The 22680-nt window shown below is 40.7% G+C and overlaps 1 protein-coding gene and 1 non-coding gene across 3 annotated transcripts; both read right to left on the bottom strand.

The window, feature by feature from the left end:
* Nucleotides 1–756: 756 nt before the first annotated feature.
* Nucleotides 757–15467, bottom strand: znf512 (zinc finger protein 512). Of its 2 annotated transcripts, none has more exons than XM_065963831.1 (16): nt 13738–15467; nt 11640–11772; nt 11287–11342; nt 11077–11135; nt 10394–10959; nt 9707–9799; nt 9362–9430; nt 8970–9094; nt 8284–8370; nt 7421–7519; nt 7163–7330; nt 6859–7056; nt 6590–6691; nt 6346–6408; nt 5776–5874; nt 757–5054 (listed from the first exon to the last, which is right to left on the bottom strand). In XM_065963831.1, the coding sequence occupies exons 2-16, from the start codon at nt 11737–11739 to the stop codon at nt 4329–4331; spliced, it is 2610 nt and encodes an 869-aa protein (XP_065819903.1). In that variant the 5' UTR covers nt 11740–11772; nt 13738–15467; the 3' UTR covers nt 757–4328. The 2 variants fall into 2 exon arrangements, with proteins under 2 accessions (XP_065819903.1, XP_020510926.2); XM_020655270.2 differs by having other exon boundaries at nt 9362–9466; nt 13738–15466.
* On the bottom strand, nt 8672–8744 carry trnak-cuu (transfer RNA lysine (anticodon CUU)). Its single transcript has one exon. It is a non-coding gene; the product is annotated as a tRNA-Lys (tRNA).
* Nucleotides 15468–22680: the final 7213 nt, after the last annotated feature.

The raw sequence follows: 22680 nt of genomic DNA, 5'->3' as shown, positions 1-22680 counted from the left end.
CTACCCCATGACCTGCTTCATTATTATCATTACTAACATTGTATTATTGTATTATTGTATTATTATTATTATTTAGCATCAATATATATACATATATACTGTACATTCTATATATTTTATTATATTATTATATTAGTCTATATTATATAACATTTCATTATATTACACTATATTGTTCATATTGCACTATATTACATTATATTATATAACTGCACTCTGCATTACTGTGGTACAACACTGCCTCTCTTCTCTGCTGTTTTACATTACTTGCTGCTATTTTATCATACCAAGTCACTTTAATCATCACTTGTCACTTTATCTTGTCATTAAGTACTGTCTCAACTCCCTGCACAGTTAACTTCATCATTCATTTTGTACTTGTATATATCCCCTGTTTTTATTTTTATTTATCTTATCTATTCTGTTTAATGTGTATTTTGAGCTTTCTTGTCTGTGCTGCTGCAACGCCCGAATTTCCCCTCTGGGGATCAATAAAGTATTATCCTAATTACTGACTTTGAGCTATTTATGTTATTCATTGTTGTTGTCATTTCTCTTTTTACACTCCTTCTTCCTGAACCTTCCTCTATCCCTCTTTCAAAGCCCAACAGTTTCTGCAGATGGCTGTCACCTCTCACAACATGGCATAAAAACACATCTTATTCCTGAAGAATCTTATGTTGTGTTCATGTTGCTAAGTGCTTTAAAAAAGTGCACCATATACATTTTATATAAAAGACACAGAGCCCCCAAAAGTCCATGAATTAAACTTTTAATCATCTGTGGTTATGACACTGCTGGTTCTATGAAATAGCAGCACGTTATACTTCTAAAAAAAACAACATATTAAATGTACAGATTTGGTTAAAATCATGTCTATTTCCTTGTGAATACAAATTATATCCCACAAATGGAAAATGAAGCACTTTCTTAATGTGTTAACTAATTTAAAAGACTAGCTTTATTCAAACCTGGTCTATATTAGTACGTGTACTGTACACCTTTAACTCGGTAATGATGTTAAGACAACAGTGTTTCAGTCTTCATTCAATTCACAGAGCTTCATCACTTTGACAACACAGCCTCCGTGTTCAGCATAAAAAACATTTTCAGCATCATATCTAGAAGTATGGCGACTGGACAACACCTTTGCAAAAAAGACAACACTTTACTTCAGAAGGGAAAAGGGAGACACAATGGTTCTAACCAATCCTCTACGTGTTTCTGGCTTTCAAAACTCCCAAAGAGAGACTTTGAAAAAGAAACATTTGATGCCTCAGAAGTAGAGCCCGACCGATAAATCAGCTACCCGATAATGTCGGCCGATATTAGCACATCAAGGGTCTATCAGTATCGGCTATTTTATCACAGATATGCGCCGACATTACTAGATTTATTAACCAGTCAAATAAAATTTCATTTAAGTATTGTTGTATTACACTAGCAGGTATCCATCTGGCTGTCACCAGCAGAGGGCGCTATATGGATTACAACAATGATATGATGCACATTCATGCTCAGTTACTTTCCAGTTGAGTGACCATCTTGTGTTCATCACATATCTTTTCCAAAAGTGTTTGATAACTGCTTTTGAGGGATCAACACAATAAGTGTGTACATCTATATCCATCTATCTCTACAGATCTAAGAACTTAGATGCAACATAGATCTAAGAAAGATATCAGCCGATAAATCAGTAATGGATTTTTTTTCTCTCCCTAGAAAGATATCGGTATCGGCCCCAAAACTTTTATATCGGTCGGGTCCTACTCACAAGTGTCGCCCTTAGCGTGAAAACTGGACTTTCTACTGGTCAACACAGTTCATATTTAATCACACAATGTTGTTATTTTGGGTCCACTGCCTACAGTTGGTAAAAATCATCTGTTGGCACTAATAAACAAAAATAAAAGCAACACAGGCTTTCTATTCCACCTATGTTTGCTAACTTAACTGTGCTTCAGTACTAAGATGTCAAAATGCTCCTTTGACTAAAGAAACGGCAGGAAGACGAGGTGTGACTGACAGTGGAAACATCCCCCATCCGTTCTAAGTTTAACGTATATGAAACACGTTTCAGTAATGTGACGAGGGCGGCTTCATGTAACACTTGTAAAGTGTCTAAATGCTCAGCGAGCATGTTCAAAGTGCATGCATGGTGGTTGAGATTTGGTCACAAGCGTAAGACGACATGGGAAGTGTTTCAACAGCGGGGGGGGGGGGATACTCTTAAGCAGTTCCTGAAATGAAGGTGTTGTTTGTAAGATGATAATCAGCAAGTAAACTAAACAAGTGAAGAAATTGATGAACTTAATGCATTTCATTTAAGAGACATTTTTCTTGTGAATTCTGGGACCTGGTGATAAAACATTTGTAAAACTCAAAAGAGGCACCATGGCCGACTTGTTTGTAACCCATAGATACGTGTGATAACTGAGGAGGGTTTCAGGGAGGGACATCATTTTACTTAAAGGGAAGCATGAACATTTGACTTCCAGCCATTTACAAAAAAAAAGATAAACGGTGACATCTTAAAATTGGTGTCCGTTAATCAAAAGGTCAAATTTCCAAAGACTCTTCATTAACTCTCATGACTGACAGAAGAAAACACAAAACCTTTATAATAAAGAAGCTGGACTCAGATGACTCATCTGTTAAAAAATGTTGGCAAAATAGTTTCCTTTTGATAATCTAAGAACGGTCATTATGTCATCCATTTGTCTGCCTCCTTTGAGTTACGCAGCATCTTTTCTACATCGTTTTTTGCCTCCTGAGCTTTTCTACATTTCCACTACCATCAATCATCAAGAGTACCCCTTCAAAACACGTGGTATCAAAAAGCATCAGAGTATTGATTGAACATTTGATTACCTCAGAAGAAGTGCATGGATTTGAACCTGTCGCTTTGAACATAACAAGTAAATGTTTGTGAGTTTTCCTAAAAGTTTAACTTTAATATGTTGCCACAAAGGCTTTAACTTTAGATTTTATTGCAATGGATTGACTTACTCCTTTGCTTTTTATGCATTTTTCCTGTTCCAACGCTTTTTACTGCACTCCACCTCGACACAAATCCTCTTTTGAGAAGAGTCACAAAAAAGCCAGAGAATTACCTTAAAGGTCTCATATTCTCCTCCTCTTCAACCAGTTTAAATAAGTCTCAGAGCTCCTCAAAACATCTGTGTGAAGTTTCTTGTTCTAAATCCACTCTGATCCTGTATTTGATCATGTCTATAAACCCCTCTATTTCAGCCCTGCTCAGAACAGGCTGTTTCTGTGTCTGTACCTTTAAATATGTAAATGAGCTGTGTCTGACCACGCCCCCTCTCTGGAAGGACTTGGGTGTACTCGGTGCTTTCTCGCTCCATGTCCTATTGTTTACGGTGAGAAGGCAGACTCAGAGGGCAGAACAAACACAGCTGTGGGAGTGTCACCCACCTGGGGGAGGGGTTACTGCCCTTTGTGATGTCATGAAGGGAAAATCTCCAAACGGCCTGTTTAAGCACACACTTTCTGAAAAGTGGAGCAGGGGAAAGACGGAGAGGATGGACTTTTCTCATCATTGGGGGGTTTGTAGACAGACTAGAGACACATATTAGAGTTAAAGAAACATGGTGAAGTGTATTTTGTATAATATGTGACCTTTAAGTCAAACTGCACTTTTTATAGGATGGCACAGGGAGGGGACAGGGTGAAACCAGAGAGAACTATTCTCGTCTCTAGCTCATTATAGCAGAAAAAGCTTTTTAAGTAAAAGTGGTGATGAGTTGTATGACGCTCTACGGATCATACTCAAGAGGCACAAAATCTTTTTTTATAGAGAGCAGCTAAACAAGACTAACAAAATACTTCACTGTAGTACCCTCCCCTTTACGGTTAAACGCTCCCTTGTAGGTAAACATGAAAGACGAGAAGGTTTATCAAACGTTCGAACAGAATCGGACACATTTAACGTTGGTGTAAAGAATCTGTTACAGGTTAACACACAGATAAACAGTATACTAGATTTCTCAAGGCTATACAGTAACAACCATTTTTAAGACGGACAAACAGCCTCCAAACTTGACGTGTATACAGTTTTATATATCCACGCCGCCACCTTTGAGGTTCTTCTTAAGGTATCCATAGTTGTATAAATGCTTAATCTACTTTCAAAAGTTATAAGTCGTAGCTCCAGCTGCCTTCTCAAGCGTTTTGTCCCGTGGTGAAAAGAGACACACAGGTTTGTTGTCTTCATGTCTACAGACAAACACCCTTCTTCTTCTTCTTCTTCTTCTATCGCTGTTCAAATCCAATCAGACGCAGGTGAAGGAAAGTGTAACTTTTTTTTAAGCGTTCCTCTGTCGTTTTTCAGCATCAGGGTGAGGCTCCATGACGCCCGGCCGTTTCAGATTCCACTGGTCGATCTGTCTCTGCCTGTCCTGCTGCTGCTGCTGCTCCGCCTCCGCCTCGCTGCATGAGCTGCAGGTGTTGCCGCCGCCGAAGGCAAAGCACTCCTTCTGCTTCCCGTCGACCTTCCTTCTCTCGCCCTTCTCCCTCCTCTTCTCCTCCACCATGATGACGCTGTTCAGCTCGACGGGTTTGATGTCCAGGTCCGTCTCGATGGGCGCCTGCTCCGACACCGGCTCGTCCTCCCTGCGGTCCATGTCCACCCACATGGGCCCGGGCGCAGGCTCCAAAGGGGTGTATTGGAGTATGTGCTGATGGAGCTGCTGGGGGTCCACCTGCTGAGGGAGGCTCTGGTGCTCCGGATGCAGGAACTGGCTCTGGTGCTGCAGGTGATGCAGAGGCTGCAGAGGGTGCTGCAGGTGTTGGTGCTGGATCTGATGCTGCTGCTGCTGCTGCTGCTGGTGATGGTGATGAAGATGATGATGATGATGATGCTGATGCTGATGGTGAGGATGGTGAAGCTGCTGATGATGATGCTGAAGGTGGTGGTTGTGGTGGTACTGATCCATGTTCTGCTTGTCCACGCTGTGGGCGAACTCCTTGGGTTGACTTTTGAGGAACTTTTCAAACTTCTTGGAGGCTTTTTTGTTGGTCACAAACCAGTCCTGTGAGGAGGAGGAGAGTAAGGACAAGACGGGGTCAGAGTACGATTAGATTTGTGTTTTAGATAAGGTTTCTTCAGGTTGTGCTACAGCGTCATGGTGTTCTCATCTTTTTCTCTTTTTATGTTGTGTTTTTTTAAGCAGATCTTGGGTAATACATGTTGTTTGTGGTTGTGGTAGAGCCTCATTTTGGTATGGTTTGCCCACTGTGATGAATGCAATCATTTATATAAACCAATGAGCAGAGGCGACATCACTCCGTGCAGTTGTCTGTCCATTTTAGGAATTGAAAAGTGTCTTTGGAGCAGCCAATCAGGAGACAACTAATCTGTGTTTATCTTTGGAATTTTTTTCCCACTAGAAATTCCGACCAATCAGAGAGCAGTTTCCTCGCTCATCACACATTTGGGTCGGCTTGTAAATGTCAACGTGCGAACACAGACCAATTTTAAGGTGATTATGCAACAATGTGACAAATTGGTTCACGATTCAGACCAGAGCAAACGATCTATAGGTGGGTAAAAAGTCCCAAAACACACTTTCCCAAGGGGACGATAAAGTGCATCGTATCACCTCACAGCGTGCCACATCACATCGTATCATATCTTATCATATCATAAGGTGGCAACTACTGAACACAAAGTTACATCAAATGGCATCTCCATACAATCCAAATAAACAAACAGAAAGCCATCCAAACGAGGAGACAGGTAGTTGTTATTACCTGTGAATGGACAGAGTTGATGTGGTATTTGACTCCACTCTCAGAGTTAAACTCTTTGTTGCAGATCAGACATCTGTATTTACCAGCCTCAAAGTCGCCCTGAAAGAAGATCAGAAAACACTTCATGAATCCTGTTGTTCTCATACACAAAGGAGAAATATATAGAATATGAATAAAATAAGAAAAAAGCAACGAAAACTGAAAAGGGGGGAGTATTGGTGGAATAAGATTTGCACAGAGCTCAGAGAATGAAGGAAATGAGTTCTGCACAGAAAGTTAAAAAATGAAAGCAAGAGTAGAAATAATGCACATGCAGAGTGTTGCACAGAAGGCAGGAGTTTACAGCTGTTAGGAGAAAAATATATTGTGGACTGCAAATTTGTTTTGTTTCGGAGGGTCACAGTTATGCTGCGTCTGGTTTCCACTAGGCCGGCCATAACACATCACACTCTTATGATATTTACCTTTTTTTATGCATGGTATCCTTTACTCCAAAAAAACATTTCTAAAAAGTTTTTTTTTTTTTTTTTGCACCTTTTATTTCAGAGGACAACAAAAAAGCTGACGTACCCTTGTGCAGAGTCCCAGATGAGCTTTCAGTCCAGACACACTCGTGTAGGTGCAGTCACAACCCTGAGGAGGACACAGGATACGTTTCAGGACAAACAATAGCACTGAACAGAAAAGGGATATATCTCTTAATTTATAACATATCACTTATTAAACACTATTCCACTGACCAGGCTGAGCACACAGACTCTGATGTTGACTCTGACTTCAAACTTAAAATATGGTTGTTACTTGTCTTTCCTACCTGGTTGGGACAGTGGACTTTTCTCTGCAGCTTCACCTCGTTCTTCCACTTTCTAAGCACCTCCTGGCTGAAGGCGGGCAGGCCGGGTCGGGAATATTTCAACTGTGAAAACCAAAAGAAAGTAAATTAATAAAAAAGAGGAGGCGTTTTTAACCATTTTCTACATTACTTGTTTCCTCCAACAACCCTCTCCAGCTAGCTGGTTGAAATGTCTAAATATCTCAGAACTATCAAAGACATCCGCAGATATCCTGTTTTCTTAAACGCGCCTTTTTGTCATCTGGCACCAGGTCCGACTGGAACTTCCTCTTGGGCCAGTCTTTGGGCAGATCGTTGTTGGCGATCTCCGCCAGGTGGAAGTTTGCCACCTGAGCCGACGCTCGCTGCACCCTGCCGCTCGCCGTCCTCTCCGGGTTGGCCTCCTTCTGGGCCTTCAGAGCCTCGTCGTCCTCGGTCTTCAGGGGCGTCTGGAGGAGGGGGTAAGAATGTGTTTTATACTTTAAGCTTCATACGTTATCTGCTATCTAAACTGTTTCTTTAGTCATCAGATGTGACTTTAGACTAAAGACTCACCGGAGCATGCTCTGATTTCAGGTGGTACTCCAGACCGGCCTTCGATTTGTACGTCTTCCCGCAGTGAGAACAGTTCAGCAGCATTTTCTCCAGCTCAGACTCCTCCTTTCCACACTTCTTCATGTGGTACACGTAGCCCATGATGCTGGTGAACGCAGCGGTACAGCCCTGACCAGAGCAGAAAAATAAATCATTACACCAACATCATGTTTTTTTTTCTGTTTTTCTGATTTCCTTTTGTAAATGATTCTGATTTACCTCTTTGGAGCATTTTAGTTTTCCGAGTCTCTTCAGGATTTTACGAAGTTTTTCTTTGATGACACGATCGTCCAGGTCCTTAACATCGTCCGCTGACGGCTGAAAACAGACAAGAAGAAGCGCAGTCTGCATCACACATCATGGCCGACTGCTGAGCTTACCAACAATGAAAACATGAAGTCAGTCTGGTTAAGAATAACCTCTACTTCAATTATAGGTCACATATTATTCAACATTTCTATAACACGTGTCCCTAATCTGTCTACAAACCCCCCAATGATGAGAAAAGTCCATCCTCTCCGTCTTCTGCCTGCTCCACTTTTCAGAAAATGTATGCTCAAACAGGCCGTTTGGAGATTTTCCCTTCATGACATCACAAAGGGCAGTAGCCCCTCCCCCAGGTGGGTGACACTCCCACAGCTAGGTGTTTGTTCTGCCCTCTGAGTCTGCCTTCTCACCGTAAACAATAGGACATGGAGCAAGAAAGCACCGAGTACACCCAAGTCCTTCCAGAGAGGGGGCGTGGTCAGACACAGCTCATTTACATATTTAAAGGTACAGACACAGAAACAGCCTGTTCTGAGCAGGGCTGAAATAGAGGGGTTTATAGACATGATCAAATACAGGATCAGAGTGGATTTAGAACAAGAAACTTCACACACATGTTCTGAGGAGCTCTGAGACTTATTTAAACTGGTTGATGAGGACGAGAATATGTGACCTTTAAATATTTGTAATGTGGGAAATAAATGCATTCATTTATCTGGAAAATGATCTTGACATCTCTTTAATCTGTTTTCCAGACTTACATAAAATAACTGAAGGTGTAACTTTTAAACGTTGAAGAAGATGAATACTCTTACCAGATGGCTGTGGTCAGCCATGATGTGATACTTCATCCCTGTTGAAGACTTGAGCTGTTTCCCACAGTGTGGACAGATGTACGGTTGCTGCGGACGACAGATACGTAGTGACGTCACGAGACATTTTGTTCTCTGAACCCAGAAGTTTTATGCAACATATAAATCCAATTCTTCAGATACAAACCAGTGGCCGTTAAAAACTGATTCGAACAAAGGTGCTGATTTGAAAAAAATAATTGATGGACAATTACATTGTTCAATATTACAAAATCATGGAATACTGATTTGCTCCTGCGATTGGCTCTGCAACAGATTTGAATAGATGTTTATTGCCATTCGCACAGGTACAGGACAGGACAGGCACATTGGATTTTTTTTAAAACCACTGCGCCCAACGTGGGGCTCGAACCCACGACCCTGAGATTAAGAGTCTCATGCTCTACCGACTGAGCTAGCCGGGCTGTGAATCCTACATGTGCTGTATGCTGTATTTGCAGCAGGAATTTTGAGTGGAATTTTTTTATAATTTCCTACTTTTCATATATGCAAATGTCCGCTTAGCAGTGGAGTTTAAGTAGATTTAACCCTTTGTGCATGATTTATATCGCTTCTCTCTTTTGCACAGCTTTGGCAGCCACAATCCTTTTCTGATCAAGGCCCTCATCGTGCAAACACCAAGTGCTCACCAGTCTGCAGTTCTCCATGTGTTTCTTCAGACCCTCCACCGTCTTCCTGCTCACACTTTTACATTTTGGACAGGTGACTCGACCTTTGGCCACAATCTGAAGCTGCCAACGCTCCTCCTGGCTTCCTGGCAGACGTCAACAAATCAAGATGTTATTTAGATTTTACTTTTGAGTTTGATATCACAGAAGAATATGAGTTGCCCCGCTGTTCTGATTCCCAGTTTTATTTTGATTTTCTGCTGAATAGATGTACAGATTTGTTCTGTTATAATATATGACATGTAAATTAAATAGCATTTTCTGCATTCTGTTGTTCCCTCAAACATACATTTCAGAAACAGAGAGAAGCACTTTCAGCCTCTCAGCAGCGGTCGGTGAGCAGCCTGTCTCACCTGGAGGGTAGCTAGGAGGCTCCTTCTTTGTGGAGATGACGGGCGGTTTCTGATCCTCGCTGGGTTGGGCTGTGGAAGTTTCGCCAACACTGTTTACATCTGAACCTGAAATATTTACATTACACGACAGGGTTTCATTCTGACCCACAACAAACATGATTTCTGCAGACCACATGCATGTGCATACATCATGCTGCTTTGTCTGTCTGAGGTTTATTTGTTGTTCTTTTGGAGCCTGTTTTGATGTTATTTTGATGACTGTATATTGTGTTTTATTTTGAAATTGACTGCAGTGTGTCTCACGCTCAGCCTGTTGATTTTTCAGATTTGACGGTAAAAACCTACATGAGTTTCTGCTGCCCTCTGGTGGCTGAGTGAGGTTACTGGCAGGTTGGCTACGCTCCATCTCCCCTCTGTTGACTTTCTTCATGTTCAAGTCTTTAAAGAAAATATGAGAAACATGTGCAGAAGAAAGTCAGTCTCCAAAAAAACAAAGACAACATCCAAGAGAGAGAGAGACAACATTTTTTACACCTCAAACATGGACACAAAAATATCTCAGTACAACAACAAATATATTTATACCTTCAAGACAAACACGAAACAGCAACACATGAAAACTTCTGAATTTTAAATGCTATCATATAAACTACACATATACTATGTTAATAAGAGGCACAAGAACTGGTGGCTGTGGATCAGTGGTAGAGTCAGTTGTCTCTCAACCAGAGGGTCAGGGTTCAACTCCCAGCTCATGCAGACACATGTCCGATGTGTCCTCAGGCGAGGTCTCACAAGACCATGATCGACAAAATGGATTTTGATGTCTGAAACAGCCGCCGCAGGGTAGGTGTCAGATGAGGGATGTTGCAGCACGCCGCCAAAACCGCAAACTTTCTCTGGTCCAAACAAATCCAGACCATTCAGGACCAGAATCTAAACTTAGAAGGAGGACATTCTGGCTTCTGTTGAGTGAAGAACATAAACAGGACGAGGGGACATGAAGTAAAAGTGTTGTGACGGGGTACTCACCTGGTCTCCAGACGTGCCCTCTGTCTCTGCTCCAGTCTTGGTCTTGGTTTTGTTCTGTCCCCCACGCCTGCTCCGGCCCCGAGGAGGCCCGCTCCCTCCCTTGATCCCTGTCTGCGTTCCAGGCCTGATCCTGACCCCGGTCTCTGCCGGCCGCCCAGCCCTGCTCAGGTCCCCGATCCCTGCCCGTCACCCAGGCCTGGTCAGGTCCAGACTGGGCCCTGTCCCTGCCTGGGATCCAAGTCTGGTCCTGACTGGAGTGTCCCGCTCGCTCCCTGCCAGAGTTCCACACCTGGTCCTGACCTCGGTCTCTCCCGGGGGCCCAGGCGTCGGGGCCTCGGTCCCTGCTGGAGGTCCAGCTCTGGTCCTGAGACTGCGACTGATCCCTGCCCGCCTCGGGGCCTTCGGGCCACACATCCTTCCCCGCGGTTCTAGGAGAGAGCCTAGCAGTGGGCGGAGCCACGGACCCTGGATCCGCCCCATTTGACGGACCACCCGATGACATCATTGAGCAGCTGGTGGTGGGGTAATCTACCGTTCCCATGGAAACACTCTGGAGTTCCTCGTACCTTTAAAAAGAAGGTTCTACATTTACTACAGATTATTGAACAATGAGCTGAGACCAGGAAAATCATTTCTTTATAAAGAATCTTAAAACACGATGGACAGGTGGATGAGTGTCTCACCTTTTCCTCCCGTAGGTTCTTTTCATCTTCACGGCGTCTTGCTCTTCACACTCGTCATTCTGAAAGGTTGACGAACAGAAAAGTAGAGAACAGATTCCACTGTGTTTATAGACGTCGCACTTTTAAGGGAAAGGTCCGGTGAGTGAAAGTACCAGGATGTTTAAACACATCAACTCTTATGTGTGTGTTTCTGTGTGAGTCCACACTCACCTTGGGATATCCAGCTGAATTTAACTCACACGTCCTTTCTGGCAATCGCTGAACAACTGTCGATTAAAAATCAGAAAAATGAGAGATGAAGTTGTCTGATTTTTTTTGTTTTTACAGCAAAAAGCATCAAAGAGTGAAACCGTTTACATCAACCTTTTATTATTCAGAACATGATTTCTGTGAGCTGCTGAGGTTGTTTGTGTTTGTTTGTCTTATGTCTGGATGTTTTCTAGCTAAATGGAGAGAGGAGGAAAATGAAAATATTCCCCTGTGCAGTCAACGTCCTCTCCATTGAAAGAAATGAAAAAGTGACAGCTGCTCATGATGATGTGTACTCACAGTTTTTTACTCACCTGGACATGGCACTCCACCTTTCGCTTGTGACTGGACAGATCTTCTCTTTCGTGGCACATACAAAGGTGACATATCCCCTCCAATGTGGGCAGGGTCCATAATATGAGAGGAGACACTCTGTAGTAATCACCACTGAAACACACCAGAGAGAACATTAAAGGTCACATATTATACAAAATCCACTTCCCCATGTTTGTCTAACTCTAACATGTGTCTCTAGTCCGTCTACAAACCCCCCAATGATAAGAAAAGTCCATCCTCTCTGTCTTTCCCCTGCTACACTTTTCAGAAAGTGTGTGCTTAAACAGGCCGTTTGGAGAGTTTCCCTTCATGACATCACAAAGGGCAGTAACCCCTCCCCCAGGTGGGTGACACTCCCACAGCTAGTTGTTGATGTTTAATATTCCATTATTTGCATTTCAAAACAGTTTTTGTTGCACTTTCATTTTGGATATTTGCATTTTCATCTTAACGTAACCTGAGGCTGCTTTACTTCCTGTTTGGATAAAAACCTGCCTTTATTTTGAAAGAAAATTATGAACTTCTGGTAGATGGAAGGTGACAACTTTTACTTAACCACAGAAAAAGGAACTTGTCACGAATCAAAAAGTAAATGAATACAGTTAAAGAGGACACTAACGGGGTGGCGCAGTGGTTAGTGCGCGCGCCCCACGTATGGAGGCTGTCGTCTCAAGCGAGCGGCCCGGGTTCACATCCGGCGGCTCCTTTACCGCATGTCGTTCCCCTCTCTCTCTCTCTCTCCCGGATTTCTGATTCTATCCACTGTCCTGTCTATCCATTAAAAGCCCAAAAATAAATCTTAAAAAAAAGAGGACGCTAACAAAGGTCAATTTGTGATGTCATCAGGTCAATGTGTGATGCCATAAGGTCAATGTGTGATGTCATCAGGTCAATGTGTGACATCATAAGGTCAATTTGTGATGTCATCAGGTCAATGTGTGATGTCATCAGGTCAATGTGTGATGTCATAAGGACAATGTGTGATGTCATAAGGTCAATGTGTGATGCCATAAGGTCAATGTGAGATGTCATCAGGTCAATGTGTGATGTCATAAGGTCAATGTGTGATGTCATCAGGTCAATATGTGATGCCATAAGGTCAATGTGTGATGACATCACACATTGACCTGATGACATCAGGTCAATGTGTGATGTCATAAGGTCAATGTGTGATGACATCACACATTGACCTGATGACATCAGGTCAATGTGTGATGTCATAAGGTCAATGTGTGATGTCATCAGGTGGATATTGCTGTCTGAGAGTTTGTTAAAGTGAAATGAGACATTCAGAGACGCAGCAGTGAGACTACAGGGAGACGACTATCTACGGTGAGCCTAAAGGGACAAAATAGCACGTGTTAAAAAATAAATGAATGCATTATTAACTATTACACTATTAACAGGTTTAAGCTGATAGCGCTGAAATGTGAAATTCACTTAATCCCTGACGGTTTTACTTTTTTTCTCTACATTTTGACTAAACAAATAAAGATTCTTACATTACAGTATACTTTCTCACAAATTCAGATTTATCTGTGGCACCTAAAAAAATGTTCTTAAACCTCAAAATTAGTCAGAGATTCTTTACTATAACAAACATTTCTCTAACCTTTAGTGACTTCTTCGTGCATGGTTATAGTTTACACTAGTGTTGTTTTTCTATCTGCTCAGTGTAATGTGTTGGTGAGCCTCTCATGTCATGTTTTAACTGGTTTCTCTACAAATCTAAACAGAGCTAAATGAATGTCCAACACTTCAGATACAGTCACAGGGCTTTTTGCTTTTCTCAGAAGCCATTCCAGGACTGAAGCAAAAGGACTTCAAACCACCACCATCATCATTACTGTCCGTGTGGATCACAAAAATAAGATTTTTCTCTTTGGACGACGACGGTGAAGAGGAAGGAAAAAAGACTCAAACTGCAGCTGAAGCAAAACTAGTGCTAGCTGTGATAGCATTACCTGACCTGCCCACCTTTTTATTGTTTCTTAACGGAGGAAGAAATGCAAGAGAAGGAGAGAGAGAGGGGGAGAGAGAGGGAGGGAGAGAGAGAGAGAGAGAGAGAGAGCCTACCGTCCTACAGCTCACTCCCTCTGCAAGGACGGATAGCCTCCATGTCTTCAAGTCCGGCCTCCTCTGTCGCCTTTCCCCCGGCAGTGAAACCAGCAGGAAGGCTAACATCAAAGAAGGCCCGACGCTGGATGTTCAGTGTGAGACAAACCTCGAAGCTTTGACAGCATCCAAACGTCAACCAGCCGGCATAACGCAGCGCACTGTGTTTGTGTCTTCTTCAGCGGAACGCCCTCCTGCTGGAGAGAACAAATAAGACCCGCATCTGCTGCTGCCTTCACGGACTGTCGGACAAATACCCACTCTTTGTAGATTGTGTTGGCTTAAAAAAAAAAAAAAAAGTCAGATGGAAACGTTTTGAGAGCCTGGGTTCCACCTTCTCCCAGTCCACTTGTGCTGACAGGGAGTAGGTTAAACGTGTGTTCTGAGGTTGTTTGTTTCGTCAACAGTTTGGGTTTTTAAATAATATGTACACACTAAACAATGCTGGGTCCAAATTGACGCAATATCGGTTATATAGTAACCCAGCGCCGGGTCAGTCTAGCACCTACACAGCACTGGGTCATTGCAAAGAATGACCCAGCATGTTGGGTTAACTGTCTTACTCTTAAATTGGGTCAAAATGACCCAACGTTGGTTCCTTTTGACCTTTTCAATGGGTTATTATTATTATATGCTTATTTTCACCCAACATAGGGTTATTTATGTAATCATATTTTTCTGCTGTACATTGCTTAGCCCTACAAAAAAAATAAAAAAATGTAATTTCAGAATTGCAAAACCATAATTTACATAATAATTTACAACACAAACTGCTTCTAAACAAATGGAATCAACACAAATTATAAAATTAATCCATATATTTATTTACATTTGAAAGAGCCAACAACATTTAGAATGCATGTATGAAAAAAAAAACGAGACAAAATGCCAACACAATAATGCATTTTACAGTAAAAGTAGTATCCCAAATTAAGCCCAACTGAACCCAGAGCTATGGAAGGATTGAAATCAACAAACAATATCTTAGTCTACTAAAACAACATCAACCGATTCATTGATTAAAACTAAGACCTACCCCACAAAAATATTTGCTGGAGTGTCATTACTTAGAGAGGCCCTTAGGAACTGAATGACGGCAACCCTTGGCCAGGCAGCTGATGAACAGCTGTTTGTAAAAAGTCCCAAACAGGGGTGCATTGCTTAAAGGACGTCAAAGACATGAAATGTTGCATGTACACTTTTACTGTGGACTTATCGCACTCATGTACTCCATGATTATATCCATGGTGGTTGTGTTTTTATGTAAGTTTCCCTCCCTCTAGATCAGGGGTGGACAACTTTTAACCTCAGGTTAATTTTTGACACATCAATTAATTGGAAACATGAAGAAAACATGATGAAATCTGCCATGAAATCATGAAAACCAGAAATATGTCCATAATAATATTTGATCACTGGTATATGTTGAGTTAATTTGAGACAGAATCGACTGTAATCGTTTAATTTGGCCCCCTGGCAGTGAAAATTAAATGAATGTGGCCCTTGCTGTCACCAAAGTTACCCATCCCTGCTCTGGATCTTACTCCCCACACAACACGGGTTAGTGTTTTGTGCTTTTATTTTGTCGACTGTGTGCAATTTAGTACATAAAATTTACGTTGTAAGAATTCTTTTTTTTTTAATTCACACTTCAAGCTATTAACAAATCACCTGAGATATCAATTAAACATCTTATTTGCATTAATTTTCCTTTTAAATATTTTATTTTTTCTATTTCTTTTGTTTATGTATCAACCAGGTGTCTTTCAGTCTTCATCACTCAGACGTAGAGGATTACGAGCAGACCCTGAAGGCAGCATCAGTCAGCAGCTCTGAAGACTTAGTGGGCGGGTCCTCCAGCCAGCAGCCAGTCTGTGTGAAGTGTTACTCTGCATTAGTTAGAATAAAAGATGGTGTTTTGATATATTTATTTTAGATAAATGTTGGGAACACATTCAGTCATGTATGGAGGTGAGATGTGATTTGAGTTTAGTGAAATACTGCAAACATTCAAGTTCATTTAAAGGGTTTTTTAGCCACTTTGTAGAAGAAGAGCTTCATGACAAACTGAGAAATAATTAAAAACAGCATGGCCTCTTTTATTTTGACCTTATTTACACTTCCAGCAAACAGTAAGCCCCCTGACATGTACATTCAGTCTATACTCCTCGTTCAGGTCTTAGCCTCGACTTACTCCTGAGGGAATCGTGTAAGTCTTAACCTTCTAAACTCTTTACTTTGTTTACCAGCTACACGCTAACTGTGTCTGCCTGCAGCATTCAGTAAACCATGTAGCTTACTTGATGAGACCACTCATCCTTTGACCTCTAATTTGTGTTTATTTTTCTGTGATGGCGTCTTCTTCTCTTCCTCTTATAATCTTTGAAACTTCTTGTGATGATTATTCCAAGTGTCATTTTACTCTCTTTTATTCTTCTATTCACTCCTTTAATTGTATCACTTTGACCTTTTCAGACTAAACGCCAACCTCTGCTGTTGAAGAATGAAGCCGATGCGGAAGTGCACAAATCTGCAGTTCTTCGAGTGTCCACTTGAGGCTGGCTTCAGGAGCTCCAGAAGTCACACACACACACACACTCCCTTTTATTTGTCTGATAAGGTATTGTCCTTATCTCATCCGTTTTGATTTTATGAAGGATAAGCGTTATTTACTATCAGGCAGTAGCTGACCCGCCTCAGCTCTCAGCCTGTCATTAGGTTGACTGAAAGTTAGACTGAGACAGGATATCCAACATGGCGGCTGCTGCCGATGAGCCTCCAGAGCCCCCTGCAGGAACAGATGGGTGACGTCACTCTGCACAGAGCTGCATGGTAGCACATCACTTAGGGTAGCACTATTTGATAGCATGCCAACATAACTTTAAATATGTTTGTTTTTCTTTTTTGTATATTTCTCTCTTTAATAAAAAATAATGAATGAATCAGAAGAGGACTATTCAACAGATATACACTGGTATCAAAGGAGTCTATAAAGTGATCTAGTGGGAATAACTCCAGCTGTATTTGATGTCAGCATTGTGCTGTTGCTCGGGCCTTGCATGCCTGACAGAAAATCCATTTCAATATATGGCTGAAATGAAACGTAAGGGATTACAGCTGCTGCTTCTTGTCTGGTTTGCAGCGACGCAATGATTCTGTATTTTATAATTAACTCCTTATCTAGATTTCTTTTTTAGACTTTTTTTTGTCTTTATTAAAAATGACATTTTCAGCATAAACTGTTTTATAAAAGTCTGACTGAAGCTGTTCTTTGGTGTTGTTTAATCCATCACATGTAATGCATGTAATATACATTTTACAGCTCTACATATTTTATGGCTTGATAGAAGTATATCAGACATGCGCATTGAACCCTCATTTGCATAAACTAAAGCTGCGTAATCTGTGGCTCTCTCCTAAAGTCGCGACATATTTATAAAAACTCCAAAGTTCCAGTTAGTCAACACATTAAAACAAGTTAAATCCAGAGTTTTCTCTGTTTGGAGCTTAACATGTTTCCCCCTTCTCCTTACACTCCCTCCTTCCACCGCTAGAGGGCGGTGTAACACAAAATGATGATTATTATCATTTTTACGTCATTTTAGAAAACCAACACTAATTTGCCAAAGCTCGTGAAATAATGTAATGTTAGATAAATGGGCTGTGTTGATATCTTCTCTCTTGTTTGACTCTGATAGGCGTACACCTGTCACGTGGTTCCCTTATCAGTCAGAAAGCATCAAGTACACGTTGCATCCAAAACAAAAGTGAAAGTGTTTTTGTTTGTGCGCAGACGGGGAGCAGTTCAGCCTGAGAGAGAGGAATGACAGAGACATTAGAAACAAATTATCAATCTATTCCGTAAGTAGGCACTGTTCAAAATATCATCTTTGAGGCTGTTTACGGCTGAATGTCTACAACGCAGCGGAGTTATAGAGATTATAATCCACTAAGGTATCTGAACTGTGTCTGCTTGGCTTGCACACAGCAGCTATGACAAAGCAGCTTTTGATTCATATACTGTAGGCCTGTACTCACTATTCTTCTTTAACTTGATTATGTCTTTTTTTAATATGACGCTGAATCTCGTTTCTTATCTCTCCTTCAGGAACATGGACCAGGAAGGGGCCACCCGTGAGTTAATACATTTACACTTTTCATACATTAATAAAATATAGGTTTGTCAAGATTCAGATTAGATCAACATTAAGACTGCTAATATATATATTTTTTGCCAATATGTCTTCCAGGCCACTTAGAAAGTCAATCTTGGTGTCAATATAAACATTTTCTGGGTCAAGGAATTCATTAAAATGTCATTATATGATTATTTGTGCCAAGATCAAACATGTATGTTAACTTTGGCAATGTATTACATCATTTTTCTTGGTTCCTAGGCAGTTGGACATGATTCATGTTTTCTTTCTTCAAGTGATCCCTCCCTCCTCAACTGTTCACTCTGCCACCACATGGCAAAGCCGTTAGCTCTTCTTTATCTTGGTCTGGTTGCTATGACGTCTTTAAAGTCTGTTTGACAGTTGTATGATGACTCATCAACCTTTTTTTTCCCGTCTTTAGTGTCCGGGAAAAAGTTCAATGTCTTGGTGTCGGGAACAACACATGGGGCTCATGTTCCTTGGGTCAAACAGTTCAGAGGCATGGGCCACACCGAGGTCCAATCTGAAGGTGAAAGTAACTACATTCTGCTGTTCTGTCCCATCGTGTCCCGAGTTGGAACAGACATCAGTGAGGCTCTGGAAAACATTCGACATAGTAAGTAATAACCTTGTCAGTGTGTGGAAGATTTTAAATCGATTAGCTAAAGATCAATAAGGAGCAATCAGTTAAAAATATACATTTTCTATATTATTCTTTATTTTGTTTGTTTACAGGTCGTTATGGAACTTAAAATTCTTCTTTTTTTTTTACAAAAATTTACAAAGTTTCACTTCAAGCTCCTTCTGCTGCCCCCAAGTGGCCAAGTAAAAACTAAAACAACGAGTACTCAAAACTACTATCTAATTAATAATTCTGGTTAAAGGAAGAATGTGCAACTTTTTGCTCCGTAGTCCTCGACTAGAACAGCTTTCATACGCAGAGGGAGGAGTCGGCCGTCCCCGTCTTTGTGGACCTGATGTCAACTTCTTCTTCTCACTCAGAGAGACATTTACACATTCTTCCTTTAATGGAAAAAAAAGAGAAAGGAAATGTATTATGTTGTACAAATTATATTTCTTGTTATTATTTATGGTTGTATTGGCTACAAACTGAGAAGAAAACAATATGATCTCCCCTTATCATATATTGACTCCTTTAACTTGTGTTCACAGGTAACAAAGCAGTTATTCTGGTGGTCATGCATCACACCTTCAACACTGACTACGTGTTGGCTGAAAGCAGACGGCTGGTCAACAACCCAAACGTCTGCCTGGTTGTGGACTGTCTGTTCCACGAGGGACGGCTCCTCAACTGTAACCGTAATGACATTGCATGGTTTGAGATCGAGAAGTTTCTTGGAGTTGCTTCTCCACCTGCTCAGGTAAAACTAGATTTACTGCTCCTGTAATATCAGTGGATAATGATTTATTATAACCCTCTGTAGTAATGTTGTTTTATCATTCTATCGTTTTCTAAATTATTTTCTTTATTTTGTCTCTTTAGGTCACTTTCTGGGACCGCCTTTGTAGCCTTTGCAGTTGTAAGTATAATGTAATCGTGAAGTTTGAGATTTCAGATCAGTATTTTTCAAGCCTTTTTTTAAAGGTCACATATCCTCCTCCTCTTCAACCAGTTGAAATAACCGTGCTTTCTATCCTGAATAAGTAAAGTCGAGTAAAGGCCGTCACTAACCGAGAGTTAACCATCTGTTTACTCTCACAATCGAATAACCTTGAAGTATTAGGGTGACACATTAATGAGTAATGTAATGCATGTGAATCATCTTAAGAATATATAATTACAGCTGGATATTAATGTATTGCTGTAGTGAAGTTTATTGGATAATACAGATGTTAAAGTTTGTAATCTTTCGATCACTAATCTTTTATGGGAAGAGAAATAAAGAATGACGTAACGGCAGATACACGCCTTAGTAAGACGGAAAGAAGGCAAGCAAGCTGAAAAGTCAGGTTCTTTGTTGAGTCTGTCCATAAAACAATAATGAAATGCTTAAATGTACATTAAAAGGGTTTTTAAAATTTTCTTTATTTTGTCTCTTTAGGTCACTATCTGGGGCCGCCTTTGTAGCCTTTACAGACGCATTTGCAGTTGTAAGTATAATGTATATCGTATATCCTATATCGCAAAGTTTGAGATTTCAGATCAGTATTTTTCAAGCATTTCTTTTTAAAGGTCACATATTCTCCTCCTTTTCAACTAGTTTAAATAATTCTCAGAGCTCCTCAAAACATGTGTGTGAAGTTTCTTGTTCTAAATCCACTCTGATCCTGTATTTGATCATGTCTATAAACCCCTCTATTTCAGCCCTGCTCAGAACAGGCTGTTTCTGTGTCTGTACCTTTAAATATGTAAATGAGTTTGTGTTTGACCACGCCCCCTCTTTGCACAGGGATGTGACTTTCTCGCTCCATGTCCTATTGTTTACGGTGAGAAGGCAGACTCAGAGGGCAGAACAAACACCTGTTGTGGGAGTGTCAAGAAAAACAAAACAAGTGTTTTTTCACTCATCACATTAACACTTATTCTTCATGTAATTTGTAGGCAAAAAATATTTTAATGTTCAATTTTTTATCTTTTTTTTTCAGGCTTTTCTGGGTGGAGCCAAGGGAAGATCTGTTGTTTTGCCCTCGGGATTATACTCGTGGGGGTACTGATCATTCTGTTAGCCGTGCTTTCTATCCTGAATAAGTAAAGTCGAGTAAAGGCCGTCACTAACCGAGAGTTAACCATCTGTTTACTCTCACAATCGATTAACCTTGAAGTATTAGGGTGACACATTAATGAGTAATGTAATGCATGTGAATCATCTTAAGAATATATAATTACAGCTGGATATTAATGTATTGCTGTAGTGAAGTTTATTGGATAATACAGATGTTAAAGTTTGTAATCTTTCGATCACTAATCTTTTATGGGAAGAGAAATAAAGAATGATGTAACCACCTTCTCCAGTCCACTTGTGCCGACAGGGAGGAGGTTCACTTGTGTTGTAAGGTTGTTTGTTTCCTTCAGCAGTTGGGTTTTTAAATAAACTGTAGGCATTGCTGCCTGTACACTTTCACTGTGGACTTATCTTACTCACGTACTCCATGATTATATCCATGCTGGTTGTGTTTTTGTTACAAGTTTACAATTCACTTAGCAGATGCTTTTATCTGAAGTGACATACATCAGAGAGTAAGAACAACACTAATCCATTCATACACCACCACTGAAGCAGCAGGAGCAATACAGGGTTAAGTGTCTTGCTCAAGGACACATTGGACAAGTTACTCAGCTGGGGATTGAACCCTTGAACTTCTGGTTGAGAGGCGACGACTATACCAACTGAGCCATAGCTGCCATGTTGTTATGTAAGTATTTATTTCTTTGTGCTGTTTTTATGATTTCTGTTGCCTGGACGGATCTCTGTTGCAAACCAGATTGCCCCTTGGGCACAATAAAGATTTTCCAATCCAATCCAATCCCTCTGGATCTTACTCCCCACACAACACGGGTTAGTGTTTTGTGCTTTTATTTTGTCGACTGTGTGCAATTTAATACATTAAATTTACGTTGTAAGAATTTTTTTTATTCACACTTCAAGCTATTAACAAATCACCTGAGATATCAATTAAACATCTTATTTCCATTAATTTTCCTTTTAAAACCTTATTTTTTTCGATTTGTTTTTGTTTATATATCAACCAGATGTTTTTCAGTCATCATTCAGACGTAGAGGATTACGAGCAGACCCTGAAGGCAGCATCGGTCAGCAGCTCTAAAGACTTTGGGGGCGGGTCCTCCAGCTCTCAGCCTGTCATTAGGTTGACTGAAAGTTAGACTGAGACAGGATATCCAACATGGCGGCTGCTGCCGATGAGCCTCCAGAGCCCCCTGCAGGAACAGATGGGTGACGTCACTCTGCACAGAGCTGCATGGTAGCACATCACTTAGGGTAGCACTATTTGATAGCATGCCAACATAACTTGAAATATGTTTGTTTTTCTTTTTTGTATATTTCTCTCTTTAATAAAAAATAATGAATGAATCAGAAGAGGACTATTCAACAGATATACACTGGTATCAAAGGAGTCTATAAAGTGATCTAGTGGGAATAACTCCAGCTGTATTTGATGTCAGCATTGTGCTGTTGCTCGGGCCTTGCATGCCTGACAGAAAATCCATTTCAATATATGGCTGAAATGAAACGTAAGGGATTACAGCTGCTGCTTCTTGTCTGGTTTGCAGCGACGCAATGATTCTGTATTTTATAATTAACTCCTTATCTAGATTTTTTTTTTAGACTTTTTTTTGTCTTTATTAAAAATGACATTTTCAGCATAAACTGTTTTATAAAAGTCTGACTGAAGCTGTTCTTTGGTGTTGTTTAATCCATCACATGTAATGCATGTAATATACATTTTACAGCTCTACATATTTTATGGCTTGATAGAAGTATATCAGACATGCGCATTGAACCCTCATTTGCATAAACTAAAGCTGCATAATCTGTGGCTCTCTCCTAAAGTCGCGACATATTTATAAAAACTCCAAAGTTCCAGTTAGTCAACACATTAAAACAAGTTAAATCCAGAGTTTTCTCTGTTTGGAGCTTAACATGTTTCCCCCTTCTCCTTACACTCCCTCCTTCCACCGCTAGAGGGCGGTGTAACACAAAATGATGATTATTATCATTTTTACGTCATTTTAGAAAACCAACACTAATTTGCCAAAGCTCGTGAA

This window comes from Labrus bergylta, chromosome 15, assembly GCF_963930695.1.
Source record: "Labrus bergylta chromosome 15, fLabBer1.1, whole genome shotgun sequence".
In the NCBI taxonomy this organism is placed as follows: Eukaryota; Metazoa; Chordata; class Actinopteri; order Labriformes; family Labridae; genus Labrus; species Labrus bergylta.
Note: the sequence above shows the minus strand (reverse complement) of the source record. Positions and strands in the feature narration are given on the sequence as shown.

Bases quoted from the DNA above. Each gene is read 5' to 3' on its own strand.
- znf512 (XM_020655270.2), bottom strand. From the start codon at position 11,739: ATGGACCCTGCCCACATTGGAGGGGATATGTCACCTTTGTATGTGCCA. The intron at 11,136-11,286 runs GTGAGTGTGGAC...TCAACCTTTCAG, and splicing joins ATTCAGCTGGATATCCCAAG to AATGACGAGTGTGAAGAGCA. The intron at 7,520-8,283 runs GTAAGAGTATTC...GTCTGTTTTCAG, and splicing joins TGGCTGACCACAGCCATCTG to CCGTCAGCGGACGATGTTAA.